Source organism: Entelurus aequoreus, linkage group LG24, assembly GCF_033978785.1.
Source record: "Entelurus aequoreus isolate RoL-2023_Sb linkage group LG24, RoL_Eaeq_v1.1, whole genome shotgun sequence".
Classification (NCBI taxonomy): domain Eukaryota; kingdom Metazoa; phylum Chordata; class Actinopteri; order Syngnathiformes; family Syngnathidae; genus Entelurus; species Entelurus aequoreus.
Window position 1 is genome coordinate 2,107,454 of NC_084754.1, and position 26,137 is coordinate 2,133,590.

At 41.0% G+C, this 26,137-nt stretch overlaps 2 protein-coding genes and 1 long non-coding RNA gene across 7 annotated transcripts in view; 1 reads left to right on the forward strand and 2 right to left on the reverse strand.

Moving 5' to 3' along the window:
* Nucleotides 1-5,917, reverse strand: part of LOC133641638 (LHFPL tetraspan subfamily member 3 protein-like) — a 57,348-nt gene extending 51,431 nt beyond the window's left edge. Inside the window, exon 1 of the mRNA XM_062035512.1 lies at nucleotides 5,169-5,917. Within this exon, the coding sequence (XP_061891496.1) occupies nucleotides 5,169-5,595 (427 nt within the window). The 5' untranslated portion in view covers nucleotides 5,596-5,917. The remainder of the gene's footprint in view (nucleotides 1-5,168) is intronic.
* LOC133641699 (uncharacterized) overlaps nucleotides 1-26,137 on the reverse strand; it is a 526,583-nt gene that overhangs the window by 53,633 nt on the left and 446,813 nt on the right. The window lies entirely within an intron of this gene.
* reln (reelin) overlaps nucleotides 23,881-26,137 on the forward strand; it is a 391,417-nt gene continuing 389,160 nt past the window's right edge. For 4 of the 5 annotated variants that reach the window (XM_062035613.1, XM_062035610.1, XM_062035612.1 and 1 more), the window contains exon 1: nucleotides 23,881-24,116. The gene's annotated coding sequence lies outside the window, so the exon portion shown is untranslated. The remainder of the gene's footprint in view (nucleotides 24,117-26,137) is intronic. The other variant, XM_062035611.1, reaches the window with a different exon arrangement.

Consider the following 26,137-nt stretch of genomic DNA (forward strand, 5'->3'; position numbering starts at 1 on the left):
CACATGATGTCTCTTCTTCTGCTTCTTCTTCTTCTGTTCTGATTGCCGGGCTTGACTTGGAGGTGTCCCTGCTAACATCGTCCAGTCAGAAACGGCGCCTTGTGACGGATGATATAGCAGTATTCTTGTACGGGTGGAAATTGGGAGCCATTTGTGAGAATGTTTGCACTGAAGTTCTGGGAAATCTGGAGGGTTGGCAAGTATGCCAGTCTCTAGGGTGTAGCCCGCCTCTCACCCGAAGTCAGCTGGGATAGGCTCTAGCAAACCCGCGACCCATAAGCGATATTGAAAATGAATGGATGGATGTTTACTGTATAAAACAAGACTGTATCACTGTAACAGTACTGTGAGTTGTTAGTGTGTTCCTATCAAGACACTATTAGTGCGGTGCAGCAAACAACAGACGCCAGAGGTTGCAGGTAAGCTACAGCATCTCTGCTTCAAGCTTCATGGAAAGAGTAACGCAGCTCGACAGTGCTCAGCAATCATGCTCGCTCATTAGACTCGGTTTTCTCTTTCATCTTTTTGCTGCAGCCGCACAAAGCCCAGCGGTCTGCTCATTAAAAGTGCCTTATTGCATTCATTCAGCCCATCGCAACACACGGACCTGCTCCAGATAACATACGACCTCATTCGGGTTTGTCGCGAGCAAGACAGCGGCTGTTTGACGCTGACACTGAAAGTGGACGACATTTGACCACGGCTGAATGATGAGCTGCTGCTGGAAGTCATCAACACAAACACGGTGAACTGACGGGAGAAGGCACTCAGGTCAGATTGTGCCAGCACCATCAATAATAAAGTATCAGTCAATCATCAAGTTGTGGATGAAATATACTTTATTTTGTAGTTTTTCCCCTGAGAGATTGTCATCTTATTGTCGTTAAGAGCTGCTAGCAGGAGCTTAGTCTTCAGGTGGGACACATAAGCTGTACAGGTGTGAAGGTAGAGGCCTGACAAAGTGCAATCCTCTTCTCCAGGTTGGAGTTGGACACTTAGGGCCTGATTTACTAAAGGTTTGCATGTACTAAAACCTGCGCAAACTTGATAGCAAACACAAATCTGGGGCCGTACTTATCAAGCTTCTTAGAATGACTCCTAAGAAGTCTGCTAAGAGTTGACTTAAGAGTAAATAAATTCTTGGCTGAAAGCTGCACTTAAAAGTTAGTTATCAAGCGTCTTACTCACACTTTCAGCGAAGTGTAGGACTGAATCTTAAGTGTCACACTCAGAGCTGAATTACGACATTACTATGTGCCGTAAACGCAATTTTAGGTGACGTCATTTCTGTGTCCATAGAAATGACCAATCACGGAAGGGAATCCCTTGTCTAAGAATAAAGAAATATCTTGGAAATATTTAAGTGGACAATGGGAGTGTATATTTTGACAATAAACTACAAAATAATACAAAACAAACTAGTCCCCGCCGGCACTCACGCTAACGCTCCCTCTCTTCTCTCGCCCACACACTCACTGACGTCACTCACCTCACGGCCACACACATACGCTACTGTCATAACATTTTCTTTCCAATTCATTAATTAGGCAACTAATTTGAAACTGGTGTGGGTGGCTCTATATATACTAGTCCACTGCAGACACATGCAGAAATCAACAAGGAATCGAAAAGTATTAAATCTGTGACAAAAATAATACCCGCTCTGTCTAAACGATACCGTTTGATCAGCTGCTCGTCATCAAACAAATCCAGGACATCCTTCCCACGTCCCTCTCGCCTCAGTGCCATCCCCTGCTGGCAACTCCTAACCACTTAAGACACCTCTGAAGGTCTCTTAAATATCGTGGAGAGTAGGAGTGATTCTTAGACTTAAGAACGTTGATAAAAAGCTTTTATTCTTAAGCTTGAGAGTAGGACTAAATTTCGCAAATTCTCAGGACTTAAGTGTAAAATGGCACTCTAAGAAGCTCGATAAGTACGGCCCCAGGTTTACGAAACGTGTGCCAAGTGATCAGAATAAGGCGTGCAATCCATTTTGCGTCTCTGTCTTATTTAATACGCAAAATAAAAGCTGATCATCAAAACACCCACAATACTGGGAGTAGAAAAGACATTAATTATTCCCGGGCGCGGCCAAAGCTGCTGCTCACTGCTCCCCTCACCTCCCAGCGGGTGATCAACGGTGATGGGTCAAATGCAGAGGATAATTTCGCCACACCTAGTGTGTGTGTGTGTGACAATCATTGGTACTTTAACTTTTACTTATTTAGTGCATTTTATTAGATTTTTTTACACTAAAATGTAAAAAAAATATGGGAAGTTGCAATAATTTCACCTCAAAATGTAGTGTATATTACTGTAAATGGAAAAACAGTACTGCTGTTTTTATGGTAAAAAAAAGGCAGCTCAGTTGCCAGAATTTTACTGTTGATTGTCATGTCATGTACGGATGTACATTGTGGACGTCGTCTTTGCTCCACACACAGTAAGTCTTTGCTGTCGTCCAGCATTCTGTTTTTGTTTACTTTGTAGCCAGTTTAGTTTTAGTTTTGTTCTGCATAACCTTCCCTATAAGATTCAAAGCATTTTCTTAGGGGCAGTCACCTTTTGTTTATTTTTGGTTAAAGCATTAGACACCTTTTTACCTGCACACTGCCTCCCGCTGTTTACGACATCTACAAACCAATTAGCTACCGGCTGCCACCTACTGATATGGAAGAGTATTACACGGTTACTCTGCCGAGCTCTAGACAGCACAGACACTCAGCACATCATTTGCAGATTATAATTACCAGTTTGCAAAAAATATCTTTAACCCAAATAGGTGAAATTAGACAATCTCCCACGGCACACCAGACTATATCTCGCAACACACAGTGGTTAAAAAAACACTGAGATATAGATATATATATATCAGTGTTTCCCATAAACTGCCAAGATACCTGTGGCGGTGGGGGCGTGGTCACCATGACATCGAGTAATTTGCATAATTTACTACAATGATATGATTTTCTCTAAAAAGGCTCAAAAAATGTATACTTACTAATTAATAATAACAGTTTTGTTTTAAACGTCCATCCATCCATCCATTTTACAATATAATTACAACACTTTATGTACATATTTATATACAGATTTGAACAATAAGTTATTCACTGAAATATATTTATTAATTGTGGTTCTTACAAAAAATATATCTTATAAAATATAAAAGCTAAAATGTCTCTTAAAGCTCTGCCCCTTTAATTAGTGCATACTAAATAATTTAACTTTAGCCTACTACTACAACCATATTATTTACCAGCAACATAAAGTGAAACAGAGGCAGAGGTGTCCTGCCACAGTCAGTAACAAATAAACAGAAAACAGTAGTGGTCAAATACAAATAAGGCAACAAGAGAAGTATCCTACACTTCTCTTTTGTAAAGTAAATGTGAACAGCCTATATGGGCATCTACATCAACTATATGATTTGCCTGAGAAGCTGCACAGGACAAAAAAAAAAAAAAAAATCTATTTGTGGCGGAGGTAATTCTTTCGTGGCGGGCCGCCACAAATAAATGAATGTGTGGGAAACATACATACATACATACACATATATAAAAACCTGTTTGTGGGCCTGATCCGGCCCACGGGTCGTATGTTTGACACCCCTGCACGAATTGAATGTTATGGTGACTACTCAGTGGCCTAGTGGTTAGACCAGGGGTCAGCAACCTTTTTGAAAGCAAGAGCTACTTTTTGGGTAGTGATTAATGCGAAGGGCTACCAGTTTGATACACACTTAAATAAATTGCCAGAAATAGCCAATTTGCTCAATTTACCTTTAACTCTATGTTATTATTAATAATTAATGATATTTACACTTAATTGAACGGTTTAAAAGAGGAGAAAACGCCAAAAAAATTACAATTAAATTTTGAAACATAGTTTATCTTCAATTTCGACTCTTTAAAATTCAAAATTCAACCGAAAAAAAGAAGAGAAAAACTAGCTAATTCGAATCTTTTTTAAAAAATAAAAAAAAAATTCATGGAACATCATTAGTAATTTTTCCTGATTAAGATTAATTTTAGAATTTGGATGACATGTTTTAAATAGGTTATAATCCGATCTGCACTTTGTTAGAATATATAACAAATTGGACCAAGCTATATTTCTAACAAAGACAAATCATTATTTCTTCTAGATTTTCCAGAACAAACATTTTTAAAATAAATTCAAAAGACTTTGAAATAAGATTTAAATTTGATTCTACTGATTTTCTAGATTTGCCAGAATAATTTTTTTGAATTTTAATCATAATAAGTTTGAAGAAATATTTCACAAATATTCTTCGTCGAAAAAACAGAAGCAAAAATGAAGAATTAAATTAAAATGTATTTATTATTCTTTACAATAAAAAAAATAAATTGACTTGAACATTGATTTAAATTGTCAGGAAAGAAGAGGAAGGAATTTAAAAGGTAAAAAGGTATATGTGTTTAAAAATCCTATAATCATTTTTAAGGTTGTATTTTTTCTCTAAAATTGTCTTTCTGAAAGTTATAAGAAGCAAAGAAAAAAAATTCATGAATTTATTTAAACAAGTGAAGACCAAGTCTTTAAAATATTTTCTTGGTTTTTCAAATTCTATTTGAGTTTTGTCTCTCTTAGAATTAAAAATGTTGGGCAAAGCGAGACCAGCTTGCTAGTAAATAAATACAATTTAAAAAATCGAGGCAGCTCACTGGTAAGTGCTGCTATTTGAGCTATTTTTAGAACAGGCCAGCGGGCTACTCATCTGGTCCTTACGGGCTACCTGGTGCCTGCGGGCACTGCGTTGGTGACCCCTGTGTTAGAGTGTCCGCCCTGAGATCGGTAGGTCGTGAGTTCAAACCCGGGCAGAGTCATACCAAAGACTATAAAAATGGGAGCCATTACCTCCCTGCTTGGCACTCAGCATCAAGGGTTGGAATTGGGGGTTAAATCACCAAAAATGATTCCCGGGCGCGACCACCGCTGCTGCTCACTGCTCCCCTCACCTCCCAGGGGGTGATCAAGGGTGATGGGTCAAATGCAGAGAATGATTTCGCCACACCTCGTGTGTGTGTGACAATCATTGGCACTTTAATTCATTTGTCATGCACTTATTTGCTGGTCCGTGACAATAATGCCTACATGAAACCGGGTCCCTGGTGCAAAACCAGGGTTCTAAGTGGTCTTACCTGCCGCAGCCTGCATCCAGCCGCATATCTTGTAGACGGTGGAGGTGCTGAGGAGGAAGAAGAGCGAGAAGCAGCCGATGCAGGAGACCACCAGCATCATGGACATGCCGATGAAGAAGGAGGCTGCCTTGAAGGCTCTGGAGGGGATGGCGGCGAACTCGGTGAAGCTGCCCTGGCACGCCAGCTCCCTGGAGATGCCGTCCCCGACGCAGTAGTGGAAGAGGCCGAAGTAGCCCGCCTGCGGAGTGTCCATGCCGTCGCCGATCCAGTAGGGCTGCGAGAAGATGGTGATGTTGACGATGCCGAACAGGATGGTGAAGATGGCCCACAGGAGTCCGATGACGCGGGAGTTTCGGACGTAATTGGTCTGGTACAGTTTGGCGGCTTCTGCGGACGGGAGCATGGATGCGGCGCTGGCAGGGAGCATCGTACGCGGGGAAACGACAACGAAAAGACGTTTGTTTTGCTTTAGTTTTTTGTCGAGGAGGAGCGCGGGTCGGAGATGAATCTATGGCCGAGCACGGCAGCATCTGTCTGGCACCATCATCGCGTGACGTGGCATCGTCGTCGGAAAAGACGCCGAAGAAGGCAAAAAAAAAAAAAAGATGACGGCTGGACGTGCGCTTAGAAGATGCGGCCGTCGGATGAGAACATCGCCCTGCGGTGGCCTTGCGGCTGCGAGACGCAACAACGCCGGATTACCGTAATGTCTGCGTCCAGTGGGCATGCACAAATATATCTGGGTCCTTCAACCGACTGTTGATGACTGGAGAGGCGGGGAGGGAGGGAGGAGGGAGGGGCGTGGGTGACTCTCTCCAAGGGCGTAGCGCGGATTTCTAGGGCCCCTACCTAGGTTCCATCACCTACCTAGGTTCCATTCTAGAGGCTAACCTTTCCTGTGACAAAATGGCAACCAAGGTAATCAAAAAGGTTAACCAACGAACGAGATTTCTCTACAGAATCTCCTCTCTGGTCAACAAAAGCACCATGAGGATTCTGGCGGGAACTCTCATTCAACCCTTTTTCGATTACGCATGCACCTCCTGGTACCCTAGCACCTCCAAAACCCTCAAATCTAAACTCCAAACATCCCAGAACAAGCTAGTCAGGTTACTTCTAGACCTCCACCCCAGATCCCACCTCACTCCTACCCACTTCTCTAAAGTGGGCTGGCTCAAGGTGGAGGACAGAGTTAAACAACTTGCACTGAGCCTAGTCTATAAAATCCGCTACACCTCCCTGATACCGAAGTACATGTCAAACTACTTCCTTAACGTAAATGACCGCCATAACCACAACACCAGGGGGTGCTCCACTAACCACGTTAAACCCAGATTCCGAACTAACAAAGGTCTTAACTCATTCTCTTTCTATGCCACATCAATGTGGAATGCGCTCCCAACAGGTATAAAAGAAAGGGCATCTCTATCCTCCTTCAAAACCGCAATAAAAGTTCACCTCCAGGCAGCTACAACCCTAAACTAACACCCTCCCCGGATTGTTAATAATCAAATGTAAACAATCAAATGCAGATACTTTTTCTTATGCCTTCTGATCTCTCTCTCTCTCTCTCTCTCTCTCTCTATGTCCACTACTTGATGTCCATACCCTCCCCCCAACCCCCTCCACACCCCTGATTGTAAATAATGTAAATAATTCAATGTGATTATCTTGTGTGATGACTGTATTATGATGATAGTATATATGATAGTATATATCTGTATCATGAATCAATTTAAGTGGACCCCGACTTAAACAAGTTCAAAAACTTATTGGGGTGTTACCATTTAGTGGTCAATTGTACGGAATATGTACTTCACTGTGCAACCTGCTAATAAAAGTCTCAATCAATCAAAAAACCCATACTAGTGTTTTTGATTGATTGATACTTTTATTAGTAGATTGCACAGTTCAGTACATATTTTGTACAATGGGTGAGGGCGGACCTACGTCACTTCCGCCTACCAATCCCCTAGCAACCGGGAATTTGTTGAAAACAAACCAGCTCACAGCGAACACAGCATTGACCGAAAAAGCATTTAACGAACGTTGTGGCTTGGAAGTCGGCGTTAAATCCTTCATTTACGCATTTTTACTTCTTCGCATATCGTGTGAAAAAACGAAAATGTATTATTTGCGTCAGACTCGTCTCAGTGAACTTTAAAGCTTCTCAGGCTTAGCTTAGCTTTATTGATTGATTGATTGAGACTTTTATTAGTAGGTTGCACAGTGAAGTACATATTCCGTACAATTGACCACTAAATGGTAACACCCGAATAAGTTTTTCAACTTGTTTAAGTCGGGGTCCACTTAAATTGATTCATGATACAGATATATACTATCATATATACTATCATCATAATACAGTCATCACACAAGATAATCACATTGAATTATTTACATTATTTACAATCAGGGGTGTGGAGGGGGGTGCGGGGGGGATATGGACATCAAGTTGTGGACATAGAGAGAGAGAGAGAGAGAGAGAGAGAGAGAGAGAGAGAGAGAGAGAGAGAGAGAGAGAGAGAGAGAGAGAGAGAGAGATCAGAAGGCATAAGAAAAAGAAAAAGTATCTGCATTTGATTGTTTACATTTGATTATTAGCAATCCGGGGAGGGTGTTAGTTTAGGGTTGTAACTGCCTGGAGGTGAACTTTTATTGCAGTTTTGAAGGAGGATAGAGATGCCCTTTCTTTTATACCTGTTGGGAGCGCATTCCACATTGATGTGGCATAGAAAGAGAATGAGTTAAGACCTTTGTTAGTTCGGAATCTGGGTTTAACGTGGTTAGTGGAGCACCCCCTGGTGTTGTGGTTATGGCGGTCATTTACGTTAAGGAAGTAGTTTGACATGTACTTCGGTATCAGGGAGGTGTAGCGGATTTTATAGACTAGGCTCAGTGCAAGTTGTTTAACTCTGTCCTCCACCTTGAGCCAGCCCGCTTTAGAGAAGTGGGTAGGAGTGAGGTGGGATCTGGGGTGGAGGTCTAGAAGTAACCTGACTAGCTTGTTCTGGGATGTTTGGAGTTTAGATTTGAGGGTTTTGGAGGTGCTAGGGTACCAGGAGGTGCATGCATAATCGAAAAAGGGTTGAACGAGAGTTCCCGCCAGAATCCTCAAGGTGCTTTTGTTGACCAGAGAGGAGATTCTGTAGAGAAATCTCGTTCGTTGGTTAACCTTTTTGATTACCTTGGTTGCCATTTTATCACTTGCTAGTTAGCTTAGCCTGCGCGCTACTAAGAAAGAGACGCGGAAGTTATCAACAACTTTGTGTGAACACGCCGTACTTGTTGGAGCCCGCGTCGAAGAAGAAGCGCTTGTTGTCCACAGTCATCGACGAGCCCTCCGGCAGCTCCGCGGGCTCCTCGTCCACGCCGTAATCGTCAATAAGTTTGGCCAAAGCGTCGCGGAACTCGATAAGTCCCTGCGCCGGGAGCGCGATGGTCTGGCCCTGTGTGGACCCCAAGCCGGGCTCCCTGTTCACGGTCTGCCGGATCCTCAAGAACCGTCCCCGCTGGTTCTCTTTCAGGTCCATGTAGTACTTCCGATTCTCCCGCACTAGGAACTCGCTTTTCAGGGCCCGCCGCGGCTCATCCTGCAGCTAGGCTATAGACTATATAGTATATACCGCATGTTATTTTTGTACAACAACTTCAGCTGTCGAACGTTATAAGGTACAAATTCAACAAGTACAACGTTAGCACGGACGGTATAGCCAAGTTGTGGTTAAGAAGGTGGATTTTTGTTCCTTATATTTACCAGAAACGAAGTGATCCGAACACACGACCCGGGACTTTGGGGGACTCCAGTGAGAACCGTCCTCGTTTTCCCGGTGTAAAGCTGCGAGCCATTTGTCTCGTCTCTGTGGGCTTTTATCACGCTTTGGCAGAACAAAATACAACCTCTGTTTTCCCTGTTTCCTGTTGTGGTTAGCACAACCAAAAACAACACAGTTTTTCAGCATTTTGGAGGCAGAATGACGGGTTTAACCAGCGTAGGTCGACAGGTTAAAGAGTAATGGCAACGGTTTGTTTTCAACGCCAGTCTGGTTGCTATGGCTCGAAGAACTCGTATGTAGCTCAGTTGCCCGGATGTCGGCCCTCACCCATTAACCACTAAATGGTAACACCCGAATAAGTTTTTCAACTTGTTTAAGTCGGGGTCATTGGCGTTGTTAGGCCTATTTTAGGGGGCTCAAGCCCCCCCCTAAAATGTTCTTAAGCCCCCCTAAATAATTTGGTGTTAAAAAAAAATATATATATATATATATATTTTTTTTTTTACAAATACATGCCGACATATTCATTATAAAGTGGCCCAAATATGAGTTTAAATAAATAATCATATAACCTGTCATTATGGACTCAGTTTCCCCTCACTTCATAGTGTAAGGTAGAGAGCCCCTTTAGTGTGTCGGTATCCAATCCATTCCACTTGTTCATATAGAAAATGCCCACATCACTCAAAATCCAGTCCGCATTTTCTCTGCGACCTTGCTTGCGGTCCTGCAGGTGTATGAAGCATATTAGCACACAGCACTGCAGAACAAGAACCTTGTGTCTGCAATTGTAAATAATTTAGTTTTTAAGTTTTGTGTTTCTTGTAGAATCTATATAAAGTCATATACATTAGCCTATTGTTAAAATAATAAAACAATATATATAATAAAGATATTTGTTTTATTGTATTGTTACATTAATAGCTGTATTGTTATAGGATGGCTTGTTAAACATTTCATAGGATTTTCAGAGGGTGGAAAAACCAAGACATTTAATATAAAATGTAAAATGAATAAATACATAAAAAGAAAAAGAAAACAAATGGTTAAAAGCCATCGTCCCGGGGAGCATTTAAATTCGTCCCGTGCATTTTTTACCATCCCCGGGACGACGGGACTACATTAATCTCAAACCCTGGAAGTTACATTTTATTGTTTGCATTATTTGTTTCAGCATTGCACTTTGAAGATGGTCCCTCAGCTCTTTGACAGCTTTGGCTCTTTTTCACATCAGCAGACAGACTCTAAAGTCTTTCTTATTTACAGTATATATAAAAGTTTCTCATTTCTATTCAGACTTAATTTAATTTCCTTAACGGCTTGCCATAATATATATATATATATATATATATATATATATATATATATATATATATATATATATATATATATATATATATATATATATATATATATATTATAAACAAGCCAAATTATCCCGATGCAGATATTACTTTAATTCAAGTAATTAAGTAATATTTCCAGGGCTTGAATTTACAACCATCACATATGTGCCCGAAATGTAATCTGTGCAACTTCAGAATATTTGGGAACAAATAATTATTGTATTGTGGGCCCCCCATACTAGTGTTTTTGTTTGATTGATTGATTGATTGATTGATTCTTTTATTAGTAGATTGCACAGTTCAGTACATATTCCTTACAATTGACCACTAAATGGTAACACCCGAATAAGTTTTTCAACTTGTTTAAGTCAGGGTCCACGTGTTGTCCCGATGCCAATATTTTGGTACCAGTACCAAAAATGTATTCCGATACTTTTTTGGGGACGGCCTGGCGCAGGTCGGGAGAGTGACCGCGCCAGCGACCTGAGGGTTCCTGGTTCGATCCCCACCTTCTACCGACCTCGTCACGTCCGTTGGGTTCTTGAGCGAGACATTTCACCCTTGCTCCTGATGGGTCGTGGTTAGGGCCTTGCATGGCAGCTCCCGCCATCAGTGTGTGAATGTGTGTGTGAATGTGTGTGTGAATGGGTGAATGTGGAAATAGTGTCAAAGCGCTTTGAGTACCTTGAAGGTAGAAAAGCGCTATACAAGTATAACCCATTTTCTAAATAAAAAGGGACCACAAAAAATGGCATTATTGGCTTTATTTTAACAAAAAAAATATGTTTCTTGCAATTTTCTTGCAATTTTGTCCTTAAATGAAATAGTGAAAATACTCGACAACTTGTCTTTTAGTAGTAAGTAAACAAACAAAGGCTCCTAGTTAGTCTGCTGACGTATGCAGTAACATATTGTGTCGTTATTTTTTTCAACATTATGAGGGACAAACTGTAAAGATTGATTATTAATCTACTTGTTCATTTACTGTTAATATCTGCTTACTTTCTCTTAACATGTTCTATCTACACTTCTGTTCAAATGTAGTAATCACTTATTCTTCTGTTGTTTGGATACTTTCATTTGTGGTATCATCCAAAACTAATGTAGTGTTGTAATGATACCAATATTTTGGTACCGGTACTAAAATTATTTCGGTACTTTTCTAAATAAAAGTTGACCACAAAAAAATGGCATTATTAGGCCTTATTTTAACAAAACAAAAAAATCTTACAGTACATTAAACATATGTTTATTAATGCTATTTTGTCCTTAAATAAAATAGTCAACATACTTGACAACTTGTCTTTTAGTAGTAAGTAAACAAACAAAGGCTCCTAATTAGTCTACTGACATATGCAATAACATATTGTGTCATTTATACACCTATTATTTTGTCAACATTATTAAGGACAAGCTGTAGAAAATGTATTATTAATCTACTTGTTCATTTACTGTTAATATCTACTTACTTTCTCTTAACAGGTTATATCTACACTTTTGTTAAAATGTAATAATCACTTATTCTTCTGTTGTTTGATACTTTACATTAGTTTTGGATGATACCACAAATTTAGGTATCAATCCGATACCAAGTAGTTACAGGATCATACATTGGTCATACTCAAAGTCCTCATGTGTCCAGGGACGTATTTACTGAGTTTATAAACATAATATACATTTAAAAAACACCGAAAGAAGATGTTGCGATGCCAAAAAATATCGACGTAATCATAGTATCGACTCGATACGTGCTTGTACTTGATATCATTACAGTGGATGTTAGGTATCGATCCACCAAGGGCGTATGTTTACATTTTGATGCCGGTGAGCTATTGTATCCTCCTACGGTGTGTAGTGAAGCATGTTTAGCTATTCCTCGTCCTGCAGGGATGATACTTGTAAGAAACTTACTTTGTCGCCATAGAGACGAGGATTAGTGATTTAGAAGTAGCTAAAACACTGCCGACGGCGGATGGACGTTAGCCGCTAGTTAGCTAGCCATGTCTTAAAGCACCTCTTCCTGAGGGCGTTTCAGTGTTATAACCTCACCCGTATTGCTAGTTTTTAAGCCAAAACGCGTCCGTTTTCCGTCTCCGCACATTGTCTGTTTGTAAGTACTCAGTGATTGTGCGCTGCCGAACATGCTCCTCTGCTCGTAAAACTAGCAATGACACGACATGATGACGACGGGGGGCCGTGGGGTGACGGACCGGTACTTTTTAGAGGCGGTATAGTACCGAATATGATTCATTAGTATCACGGTACAATACTAATACCGGTACACCGTACAACCCTACCCCATACACAACATTCCTATACCCCACTGTGCCCCACGCCCCCCATCCCACCTTAAACCCAACATGGCCGCCCCATACACACACACTTGGTATGTTTACATGCACATTATGGCATGGATTTGGTTGAAAATAGCTTTTTAAAGGCCTACTGAAAGCCACTACTACCGACCACGCAGTCTGATTGTTAAGATTTCATCATTGATATATAAACTTTGCAACACATGCCAATATGGCCGGGTTAACTTATAAAGTGACATTTTAAATTTCCCGCGGACCTCCTGGTTGAAAACGTCTATGTATGATGACGTTTGCGCGTGACGTCAATGGTTGAAACGGAAGTATTCGGACACATTATATCTCAATACAAAAAGCTCTGTTTTCATCGCCAAATTCCACAGTATTCTGGACATCTGTGTTGGTGAATCTTTTGCAATTTGTTTAATGAACAATGGAGACTGCAAAGAAGAAAGTTGTAGGTGGGATCGGTGTATTAGCGGCTGGCTGCAGCAACACAACCAGGAGGACTTTGACTTGCATAGCAGACGCGCTATCCGACGCTAGCCGCATCGATGATCGGGTGAAGTCCTTCGTCGCGCCATCGGTCGCTGAAACGCAGGTGAGCACGGGTGTTGATGAGCAGATGAGGGCTGGTGTAGGTGGAGCGCTAATATTTTTATCATAGCTCTGACGAGGTCCCGTAGCTAAGTTAGCTTCAATGGCGTCATTAGCAATAGCATTGCTAGGCTTCGACAGGCGGCACAGCATTAACCGTTTATTTACAGGTCCAGTGTTTGGTTCGGTGTCTCCTGATAGTAGTATTGTTGATCTTCTGTCTATCCTTCCAGTCAGGGGCTTATTTATTTTGTTTCTATCTGCATTTAAGCACGATGCTATCACGTTAGCTCCGTAGCTAAAGTGCTTCACCGATGTATTGTCGTGGAGATAAAAGTCACTGTGAATGTCCATTTCGCGTTCTCGACTCTCATTTTCAAGAGGATATAGTATCACAAGGTAGTTTAAAATACAAATCTGTGATCCACAATAGAAAAAGGAGAAAGTGTGGAATCCAATGAGCCTTTTTACCTAAATTATGGTAAGAGCGAAAAAAGATACGTCTTGCACTGCACTCTAGTCCTTCACTCTCACGTTCCTCATCCACGAATATATCATCCTCGCTCAAATTAATGGGGTAATCGTCGCTTTCTCGGTCCGAATCGCTCTCGCTGCTGGTGTAAACAATGGGGAAATGTGAGGAGCCCTTCAACCTGTGACGTCACGCTACTTCCGGTACAGGCAAGGCTTTTTTTTATCAGCGACCAAAAGTTGCGAACTTTATCGTCGATAAAAATCATTTCAGTAGGCCTTTAAAACACATCTGGACACCGAGGTCATGTGAATTGGATTGGATCTTGCAGACCCACCAGGTCTGCAAGATGAGTGGCTGGTCTTTCTCTGTGAGGGTGGGGGTGTTGAAGGTGGGGCTTTCTTCGTTGGAGGTGTCCTCAAAGCGGGCAAAGAATGAGTTGAGCTGGTCTGGGAGGGAGATGTCAATGGGTTTGGTCTGTTTGTAGTTGGTGATGTTCCTGATGTCTTTCCACATGGGGCGGGGGTAATGTTAGCTATCGGAAATTTGCGTGGCAGCAACAATTAGCCACCAGCGTGATAGTTTCACTACTTCCTTCGAAAAAAAATCTCCCACCGGTCTTTCTTTGCTTCGGACCTACATCCACCCTGATACATTCTTGGTAGTAGCGTCATGTTTGTAGCATGATGCGTCTGCTATTTAACATCAGCATAGCCATTAGACACGTAATATTTTTGGCAATATTACAGCGGACATCATGTCAGAATGACGCTGTGTGTGCTAGTCCTCATGGGAAATGTGGACTTCTTCTGGCAAAAAAATACTGTTTTAGTCCACTGGCGCCGCCAAAATCAACCAAAACTGAAAGTTCTTAAGTGGGCCGTTAAAGGCCTACTGAAAGCCACTACTACCGACCACGCAGTCACATAGTTTATATATCAATGATGAAATCTTAACATTGCAACACATGCCAATACGGCCGGGTTAACTTATAAAGTGACATTTAAAACTTCCCGGGAAATGTCCGGCTGAAACGTCGCGGTATGATGACGTATGCGCATGACGAAGTCAGAGTAACGGAAGTTATGGTACCCCGTAGAATCCTATACAAAAAGCTCTGTTTTCATTTCATAATTCCACAGTATTCTGGACATCTTTTGCAATTTGTTTAATGAACAATGAAGGCTGCAAAGAAGACAGTTGTAGGTGGGATCGGTGTATTAGCAGCGGACTACAGCAACACAACCAGGAGGACTTTGTTGGAGCGCTAGCCGCGCTAGCTGCGCTAGCCGCGCTAGCCGCGCTAGCCGCCGACCTCACCTTGACTTCCTACGTCTCCGGGCCGCCAAACGCATCGGGTGAGGTCCTTCGTCCTTCTGCCGATCGCTGGAACGCAGGTGAGCACGGGTGTTGATGAGTAGATGAGGGCTGGCTGGCGTAGGTGGAGAGCTAATGTTTTTAGCATAGCTCTGTGAGGTCCCGTTGCTAAGTTGCTAAGTTAGCTTCAATGGCGTCGTTAGCACAGCATTGTTAACCTTCGCCAGCCTGGAAAGCATTAACCGTGTATTTACATGTCCACGGTTTAATAGTATTGTTGATTTTCTATATATCCTTCCAGTCAGGGGTTTATTTTTTTGTTTCTATATGCAGTTAAAGCACGATGCTATCACGTTAGCTCGTAGCTAAAGCATTTTGCCGATGTATTGTCGTGGAGATAAAAGGCACTGAATGTCCATTTCGCGTGCTCGACTCTCATTTTCAAGAGGATATAGTATCCCAGGTGGTTTAAAATACAAATCCGTGATCCACAATAGAAAAAGGAGAGAGTGTGGAATCCAATGAGCCAGCTTGTACCTAAGTTACGGTCAGAGCGAAAAAAGATACGTCCATCACTGCCTCTCAAGTCCTTCACTATAACGTTCCTCATCTACAAATCTTTCATCCTCGCTCAAATTAATGGGGTAATCATCACTTTCTCGGTCCGAATCTCTCTCGCTCCATTGTAAACAACGGGGAATTGTGAGGAATACTAGCTCCTGTGACGTCACGCTACTTCCGCTACAGGCAAGGCTTTTTTTTTATCAGCAAGCAAAAGTTGCGAACTTTATCGTCGATTTTCTCTACTAAATCCTTTCAGCAAAAATATGGCAATATCGCGAAATGATCAAGTATGACACATAGAATGGAACTGCTATTCCCGTTTAAATTAAAAAAAATCATTTCAGTAGGCCTTTAATTTTTTTTAACGCACAATTAATTTTTGACCCTCGGTCGGATCCGTAGCATGGTAAATTTACTGTTAATGTCCAGTTACTGTTGAGCTACAAGCTCGAAAATAGTGAGCAGAAATGCACAAAGAATGGGGTACACTATGGAAACCTCAGGTCCAAAGCCATGGCAAGTCGTTCTCCAGACAAGACAAGATCATTTTATTTTCAATCGCCGTGAGACGACATCATTGCTGGCGCCTTTGCCGCTTGTAAAGAGGAGGAGCTTCACGTCTGTGTTCACATTACAGTTGAGTGCATGAACAACATGAATTGTGGGTTATTACTTGAATTCCTTGAGGAAGATGGAATAAAAGCTCAGCAGGAAAAAAAGGGGAAGCCTAGAGTCACTTTTATCGGAGACTGTCGCCAAAACATGTCAAGTCACCTCTTCTCATACCAATCACGGCCGTAACCATAGTAACTGTAAGCGTCACATCCAGTCTAACCACCAAAACAATGCAAAATCTTCTTACATTACGATAATGCTTTGTCAAAGATGTTTTGTAATGTTTGTCTGTGATATTTCTACCTAAATAAATGTTTTCTGGCAGATTGAAAAATTGTGCGTATTCTTTTAAAACCTGTTCTGATTTACTCCGCAATTACAAAATGTTTAGCAGGCTGAATATTACATTTCATTTATAAATAAAGAAGGTTAACAAATTGTCATGCAGAGATATGAATACCATTAACTTGTACAACATACAATGTACAGAATATCAGAAGCATACATCCAGGTAGAAATATCACAGATTATATTACCAAACATATTTGACAATCAAAGCCTGATCCTAACAATCCACAATTTGTGTTATTAATGCGTGGAAAAACTGGTATCTAAACACGGTGTAGCTCCTCCTCGGAATGCAAGTGCTTCTACAGCAAGAATACAAATTCTGTATTCTTACCAAACACAACATCTGGCAAGACACCAACGCACTGCAGGCCTTTTACTTATTTTTTAAATCATTAAAGGCGTGTTTATATCCTTTTTGTGTTGAGCTGTTTGAAAAAGCATGATGTTTACAAACATTACGTTAAAGCAAACCAATTGTCCAGTCATTGTAACAAACTTGAAAATTATCTGTATAGGGTTGTACTTATCAATTAAGAAAAATTATACTTATCTGTGATTAATCGTGATTCATTTAGAGTTAACTGAACAAACTGCGATTAATCGCAATTAAATATCTTAATCGTTTGACACTGTTAAGTTCCACTCTTCTACTCCAAAAGGACCCACGGACAACTCATGATTTCCAATTGGTCAACTTTTTATTTTCCAACTTGAAGCATTGTTGGTTTCATTTCAGGTGATCTTCAATTAATCATCAGGTTGTAAACCTTCAAACCACAGAAACAGTATTTTCAAACAATGTTTTCCAAACGCTTTTAAACTTTCTACATAATGTTGTAACTTTTAGCAAGAGTTAAACATGAATTTATCCTTTAACTTTGCATTCATCTTTTGTACTTTTAACTTTAAACATTAAACCATAAGCTTTGACTTTAAACCTTTTAACTTTAACCATTTGCCATTTTAACTTAAGCTTTAAACTTTGACGTGTGCTTTAAACAGCTTGCTTTTAACTGGTCAAACACAGTATGCAACCAATGCTCAAAGTCAAATGCAGTAATGCAGTGGTTCAATTTGAAGCCAGCAGTTCAAACAAACAAATTAAGATAGTTGAGTAAGCAAATTAAGAAGCTTGCATGTACAAGTTAAGCATATCAAAGTAAGCATTTCGATGGTCATCAAATGAAGAAGCATATTCACCGACCATTGGTGAGTTTGGAGAAACTTGTAGAGTAGATCTTGCTGTTCTTCCTTGCATGCAGCTTGTTTGGTGAATGAGTCTGGAAGAACCGCCATTCCTTTTCAGGTGCCTTCAATCAGTAATTTGGCGGCCATTTTCCCTTGGCAATCTGGGAATTGTAATTCTCAATGGTTTTGACCTTGCAGTTTTCCACCATGTAGGTCATGGATTGACCCTTGACTGACACTTCTGAGTTTTTAACTAATAATACCACATCATTATTATAATACCTAGTGTGTGAATGTGAGTGTGAATGTTGTCTGTCTATCTGTGTTGGCCCTGCGATGAGGTGGCGACTTGTCCAGGGTGTACCCCGCCTTCCGCCCGATTGTAGCTGAGATAGGCTCCAGCACGGTGGAAGAGGGGTTAGTGCGTCTGCCTCACAATACGAAGGTCCTGAGTAGTCGTGAGTTCAATCCCGGCCTCGGGATCTTTCTGTGTGGAGTTTGCATGTCCTCCCCGTGACTGCGTGGGTTCCCTCCGGGTACTCCGGCTTCCTCCCACCTCCAAAGACATGCACCTGGGGATAGGCCCCTCCCACCTCCAAAGACATGCACCTGGGGATAGGCCCCTCCCACCTCCAAAGACATGCACCTGGGGATAGGCCCCTCCCACCTCCAAAGACATGCACCTGGGGATAGGTTGATTGGCAACACTAAATGGTCCCTAGTGTGTGAATGTGAGTGTGAATGTTGTCTGTCTATCTGTGTTGGCCCTGCGATGAGGTGGCGACTTGTCCAGGGTGTACCCCGCCTTCCGCCCGATTGTAGCTGAGATAGGCTCCAGCGCCCCCCCGCGACCCCGAAGGGAATAAGCGGTAGAAAATGGATGGATGGATGGAATATTAATATATATGTTTTTCTTGAATAAACTGTCAATAAAATTTAAGTGAAAATGAAAATACAGCTTCACCAGTTTTGTCGTAACGTTTGCGCTTAAAAAACTTTTTTGTGACTTTAACTCCCGACTTATTCTGTTTTTTTGCCTGTGCGTGAATGCACAGAGGTGAGCTTTGTTGATTTTATTGATTTGCTGGAGTCCTTATCAGGCATATTTGGTCAATCCATGACTGAAAGTTAATCGATGCTAACATGCTATTTAGGCTAGCTGTATGTACATATTGCATCATTATGCCTAGGTATATTTGAGCTCATTTAATTTCCTTTACTCATGTCCTCTGTGTATGTAATTTATATTTGCATGTCTTATGACACATTATCTGTATGTCATTTTGGCTGCATTTCTGATAGTTGTTTGTGCGCCATGTTGTTCCAGACCACAGCAAATGTTACCAAGCTTGCAAAGATTGTAATAAATCCAATAGAAGAAGACAGCCTGCCGTTTCCTTTAACTTGGACACACACATCTATACCTTTGGCCATTAAAAGCCAGTAATTTCCAGAAGTTATCTCATCCTGTGAGAAGCCTCCATTTTACTAATGGTTTCCAATGTTGCAAAAATGTGTAGAATAAAAATTAAAATACAACATTTCTGTCAACGAAGATTTGCGTCAACCTTTGATAGTAGGCTAATATAGCTAATATAGACACTTATGTGTTGCCTTCATTATAACACTGATATAAGGCTTTTCATTTTTTGCAGCTCCAGACAGATTTGTTTTTTGTATTTTTGGTCCAATATGGCTCTTTAAAGGCCTACTGAAATGATTTTTTTTTATTTAAACGGGAATAGCAGATCCATTCTATGTGTCATACTTGATCATTTCGCGATATTGCCATATTTTTGCTGAAAGGATTTAATAGAGAAAATCGACGATAAAGTTCGCAACTTTTGCTCGCTGATAAAAAAAAGCCTTGCCTGTAGCGGAAGTAGCGTGACGTCACAGGAGCTAGTATTCCTCACAATTCCCCGTTGTTTACAATGGAGCGAGAGAGATTCGGACCGAGAAAGTGATGATTACCCCATTAATTTGAGCGAGGATGAAAGATTCGTAGATGAGGAACGTTACAGTGAAGGACTTGAGAGACAATGATGGACGTATCTTTTTTCGCTCTGACCGTAACTTAGGTACAAGCTGGCTCATTGGATTCCACACTCTCCTTTTTTTATTGTGGATCACGGATTTGTATTTTAAACCACCTCGGATACTATATCCTCTTGAAAATGAGAGTCGAGAACGCGAAATGGACATTCAGTGCCTTTTATCTCCACGACAATACATCGGCGAAATGCTTAAGCTACGAGCTAACGTGATAGCATCGTGCTTTAACTGCATATAGAAACAAAAAAATAAAGCCCTGACTGGAAGGATAGATAGAAAATCAACAATACTATTAAACCGTGGACATGTAAATACACGGTTAATGCTTTCCAGGCTGGCGAAGGTTAACAATGCTGTGCTAACGACGCCATTGAAGCTAACTTAGCAACTTAGCAACGGGACCTCACAGAGCTATGCTAAAAACATTAGCTCTCCACCTACGCCAGCCAGCCCTCATCTACTCATCAACACCAGTGCTCACCTGCGTTCCAGCGATTTGCAGAAGGACGAAGGACTTCACCCGATGCGTTTGGCGGCCCGGAGACGTAGGAAGTCAAGGTGAGGTCGGCGGCTAGCGCGGCTAGCGCTCCAACAAAGTCCTCCTGGTTGTGTTGCTGTAGTCTGCTGCTAATACACCGATCCCACCTACAACTGTCTTCTTTGCAGCCTTCATTGTTCATTAAACAAATTGCAAAAGATGTCCAGAATACTGTGGAATTATGAAATGAAAACAGAGCTTTTTGTATAGGATTCTACGGGTACCATAACTTCCGTTACTCGGACTTCGTCACGCGCATACGTCATCATACCGCGACGTTTCAGCCGGATATTTCCCGGGAAGTTTTAAAAGTCACTTTATAAGTTAACCCGGCCGTATTGGCATGTGTTGCAATGTTAAGATTTCATCATTGATATATAAACTATCAGACTGCGTGGTCGGTAGTAGTAGGTTTCAGTAGGCCTTTAAACATGTTGGGTTGCCGACCCCTAATAATGCATGTCAGCAAATATTCTAATGTTTTTGTATTTTTGTAGAGTAACCAGCAGATGGTACTCTTAAGCAATCATTGGTTCCATCAGTGCATCCTCCCCAGTCAGTTACATAAGACACTGTATATTCATCAATTTGCACAATGGATTTGAAATTAAATCGTGATACTTTTATCTTTTAATGCAATGGGGTTTATCACACGTATCACACGACTAATTTATCGGGAATTACAGACATTTTAAACCCAATGCCCTGACTCGGCTGCATTGTCCTAAATTTGCTCCCATGATTGCTGGCGTGCTTTAATGCTTGCCTCCCATGGATTAACACTTGGATTTACAGGGAGAGTTCACCTCAGATGGATTGGGAGTCTTCTTATCTGAAATTTCCCACGTTCATTTCAAAGAATGCTTTGGAAGAAGCTACATATCTGCAGGAGAAGGGAATATTAGCATTAATTACACACATTGCACAATTAACACATCATTAATTACATATGAGCAGTGGAGGAGTACGTGGGGAGGTTGTACCTGGGCCGCAAAAATATTTAAATATGTAATTTATAAAAATTTAAAAAACGCCATAAATGTTAATATAAAATAAATATAGCCACACAAATTAAATAATAAGATTTATTGGATACAATTAAGAATGTCTTAGACTTCCTACACCCCCTATCAAAAAAGCAAAATGCTTCGTCACTTTATACATAACGTCACCAAAGCTCACCTTTAAGCAATCACACACTGCACCAACATTTGGGAACCAGGATGAGGTGATAGAAGTAAGGTAAAATATAACAAATATATCTGTGGAAGCATAGCAGAAAGTTATGTACATGTTTCATTTTGCAGCTCACTGCCCATAACTGTGGTGCGTTCAAGGACTCTGGATTAAAGTTCGAAACAGAGGTTTTACTCGGTTTTAAAGACAGGGAGACTTAACCCCCAGAAGATGCTCTAATGATAATGTAATCATAAGAATAATGAAGTATTATAATTCGTATAAGGGACAAGCGGTACAAAGTGGATGGATGGATGGATTATCCACTGATAATTATACGTGAATCATCTTATCTCTGATTTATAATCACATTTAATTGAATGCTGAAAGGAAATATGGTTATTTAAGTAAAAAAAATATATATATATTCTGGCAACTTTATACAGTACAGGCCAAAAGTTTGGACGATTACTGCTTTGCACACTCTTGGCATTCTCTCGATGAGCTTCAAGACGTAGTCACCTGAAATGGTTTTCACTTCACAGGTGCAGCTTGAAGCTCATGAGAGAATGCCAAGAGTGTGCAAAGCATTAACCAGACCAAAGGGTGGCTATTTTGAAGAAACTAGAATATAAAACATGTTTTCAGTTATTTCACTTTTTTTTTGTTAAGTACATAACTCCACATGTGTTCATTCATAGTTTTGATGTGACAATCTACAATGTAAATAGTCATGAAAATAAAGAAAACGCATTGAAATGAGAGGTGTGTCCAAACTTTTGGATTAGCTAGATATGTTAATCCCCTCTCTAAAAAGTCAAAAACCTATTTAAGATGTGTGTTGTGCTTTAAAAAGCAATTCATGCAATAATTAGTTTTTTTTAGTGCCTGTAAACGTACCGAGGGATTGGGAATGGGGCTGCGACAATGGGTTTAGGGTGGGATGGGGGGCCCTTCATGAGTCTTGTGTATCGGGGCCCAGAATTGTGTGCTACACCCATCCCACTGTGTGATCCAGATCCAGAACTTTGATACAATGAACACAAGCTAATATTCAATGCAGGTAAGTCAGATATGGGTAACTGAAGGATGGACCAGACACTACTTTGTGATTTAGTTAACTGGAATATAGTATTTAGATCATGGAAAGGGGGTTGAGAAAAAAAAAATCAGTCTAAGCCTGGGCCCCTGGAGAGGGAGTCCAGACTGAGGCCAAGGGAATTAAAAAACCTCATAGTCATAGCACACATAAACATGTGTGTAAGAGGGAAACATCAAAGAAGACAAAGGAAATTAAAGACATTAAAAGAGCAGAGCTGATGCAACCAGCCACTTCTACACACAGCCACAAAAGTAAAACAACAATAAAAAAACAATAAACATATACACTGTGGTGGCCTCTGCGGTGTTCCACGCCATCGTCTGCTGGGGTGTGGGGAGCAGACCCAACAAAGCAACCAAGAGTGCCGACTCCACCCTCGGCCGCCCACCAACTCTCGGCCAGTGTCCAGTCCGCATGGATGAGCGAGGATACGTCCAAGCAGACCGAGGTGTCCGACACCTGCTCATTCAGCCAAGACACTGTGAAGCCCGTCCGTCCCGGCGCTCAGCGCTAGCTCCGCAGCTCTGTCTCTTCTTCCGCATCTCCTCCAGTCTCTTCAAACGGACTCCGGTGTGGCAGAAACCCAGCAAGTGGTCTCCATGGCCAAAAGGCTCCCGGGAGGCCGATCTAGAAGTTCACAAAAAAGCATCGCAGAAGCCACAAAAGTGTGACTTTGTCATAAACACAGGAGTCTTATTTAGCTGCAAATTATTTCCAGATTACCCTCTGGAATTAAATAACTGAGACATTTGCATTAAGCTTGTATTAGTCGGCATGAAATGCGGGCGTTACTAATAACATTAATGTTGTGAGGGAGAAAAAGCCTTCATTAATGTGATGTTTATAATGTCAATGAGGGATTTTTAATCACTGCCATGTTGAAATTGTTACCAATATTGATACTGTCGTTGATAATATTCATTTTTGTTCCACTACTTTTAGATTGTTCTGTGTCATGTTTGTGTGTCCTCTCAATTGCTCTGTTTATTGCTATTGTGAATGTTGCTGGGTCGGGTTTGGTTTTGGAATTGGATTGCATTGTTATGGTATTGTTGTGTATTGTTTTGTTGGATTGATTAATTAAAAAAATAAAATAAATAAAATAAAATTAAAATTAAAATAAATAAATGTGATGTTCCCCCTAATGACTGATAAAAAGGGTGCTTTAACTGACTTCCTCCTGCGCAACTTTCTATCCAATCAGCACTAAGCACAAATGATATGGCCACGCCCATATTAACGCCCTGTTTTGGTTCTTTAACCAATCACTGGGCTTTCCTCATGTTCCCACCTGATCCTTGATTGCCAAACATATTAACTATGTTGTCACCAAGCTAACGCTTATTTTAAGCTTCGCAGATAAAGTTATGGTTTGTTAAGCTTTAATTTGTTGACGTTCTCTGGGAAATTATTGTTTATGAAGTGTAAAAACGACCCCTGCCTACGAAACTGCACGTCAAGATTAGAACCTAATCGACCCCAGTTTTAGGCCCTTGTCTGACATCTTCCGGCTTGTCGAGTTTAACTCCCACAAAGTAGGTAAGTAACTAAATGTGTGGTGATACAATGTCAGCTCTTCGTGTCTGTTTTTACCATTAATTTATTTATCATGGTTATCTGAAACGTGAGCTTTATTCCAAATTATAGTATTGTATCAGCCCAGTAGAGGACGCTGTAGGCTAACTTAAACTAAAGCTAACTGACACACACACACGCACACACAGATTTACAGTTCAGAACAAAAGTTGGGACACACTTCTTTTATTTAATCGATTCGTGTTGAACTCTTATTTTGCTCTGAATAAGCAAAAATGATCACAGGCATTTTTCCCCCTGAAGTGTTCAGTTCAGTTTCAGTTTATGTGGAACATGCATACGATACAATGTGATGTATCACACATTTCCAGTTGTTTCATTACAGCACGTCCGAAAAGGAGTAGGAAGAAGCTGAGCTTATTTAATCCTACCCCTTTTCATACCGTAGCAATTGTATCCTATGTTGTTCTCTGTAACAGAACAGTGAACAAAAGAATAATAAATAAATAATCTACCATAGTAAGCAAACACATATTAAATACCTGAATAATCTTTATCTTAATTTAAAAAAATAACAATTAAAAAAAGGGTTCAATATGTTCATCATAATTCTTGTTCTGTGTACTTTGTGAACACTTGTAGTTTGAACAGTCTCTTAAACTGAATCATATTGGTGCTTTGTTTGATTTCTTTGCTTAAAGGCCTACTAAAAGCCACTACTAGCGACCACGCAGTCTGATAGTTTATATATCAATGATGAAATCTTAACATTGCAACACATGCCAATACGGCCGGGTTAACTTATAAAGTGACATTTTAAATTTCCCGCGAAACTTCCGGTTGAAAACGTGTATGTATGATGACGTTTGCGCGTGACGTCAATGGTTGAAACGGAAGTATTCGGACACATTATATCTCAGTACAAACAGCTCTGTTTTCATCGCCAAATTCCGCAGTATTCTGGACATCTGTGTTGGTGAATCTTTTGCAATTTGTTTAATGAACAATGGAGACTGCAAAGAAGAAAGCTGTAGGTGGGATTGGTGTATTAGCGGCTGGCTGCAGCAACACAACCAGGAGGACTTTGAGGATAGCAGACGCGCTATCCGACGCTAGCCGCCGACCGCATCGATGATCGGGTGAAGTCCTTCGTCGCGCCGTCGATCGCTGGAACGCAGGTGAGCACGGGTGTTGATGAGCAGATGAGGGCTGGCGTAGGTGGAGAGATAATGTTTTTATCATAGCTCTGACGAGGTCCCGTAGCTAAGTTAGCTTCAATGGCGTCGTTAGCAACAGCATTGCTAGGCTTCGACAGGCGGCACAGCATTAACCGTGTATTTACAGGTCCAGTGTTTGGTTCGGTGTCTCCTGATAGTAGTATTGTTGATCTGCTGTCTATCCTTCCAGTCAGGGGCTTATTTATTTTGTTTCTATCTGCATTTAAGCACGATGCATTAACGTTAGCTCCGTAGCTAAAGTGCTTCACCGATGTATTGTCGTGGAGATAAAAGTCACTGTGAATGTCCATTTCGCGTTCTCGACTCTCATTTTCAAGAGGATATAGTATCCGAGGTGGTTTAAAATACAAATCCGTGATCCACAATAGAAAAAGGAGAGAGTGTGGAATCCAATGAGCCCTTGTACCTAAGTTACGGTCAGAGCGAAAATAGATACGTCCTGCACTGCACTCTAGTCCTTCACTCTCACGTTCTTCATCCACGAATCTTTCATCCTGCCTCAAATTAATGGGGTAATCGTCGCTTTCTCGGTCCGAATCGCTCTCGCTGCTGGTGTAAACAATGGGGAAATGTGAGGAGCCTTTCAACCTGCGACGTCACGCTACTTCCAGTACAGGCAAGGCTTTTTTATCAGCAACCAAAAGTTTAGAACTTTATCGTCGATGTTCTCTACTAAATCCTTTTCAGCAAAAATATGGCAATATCGCGAAATTATCAAGTATGACACACAGAATGGATCAGCCATCCCTGTTTAAATAAAAAAAATTCATTTCAGTAGGCCTTTAA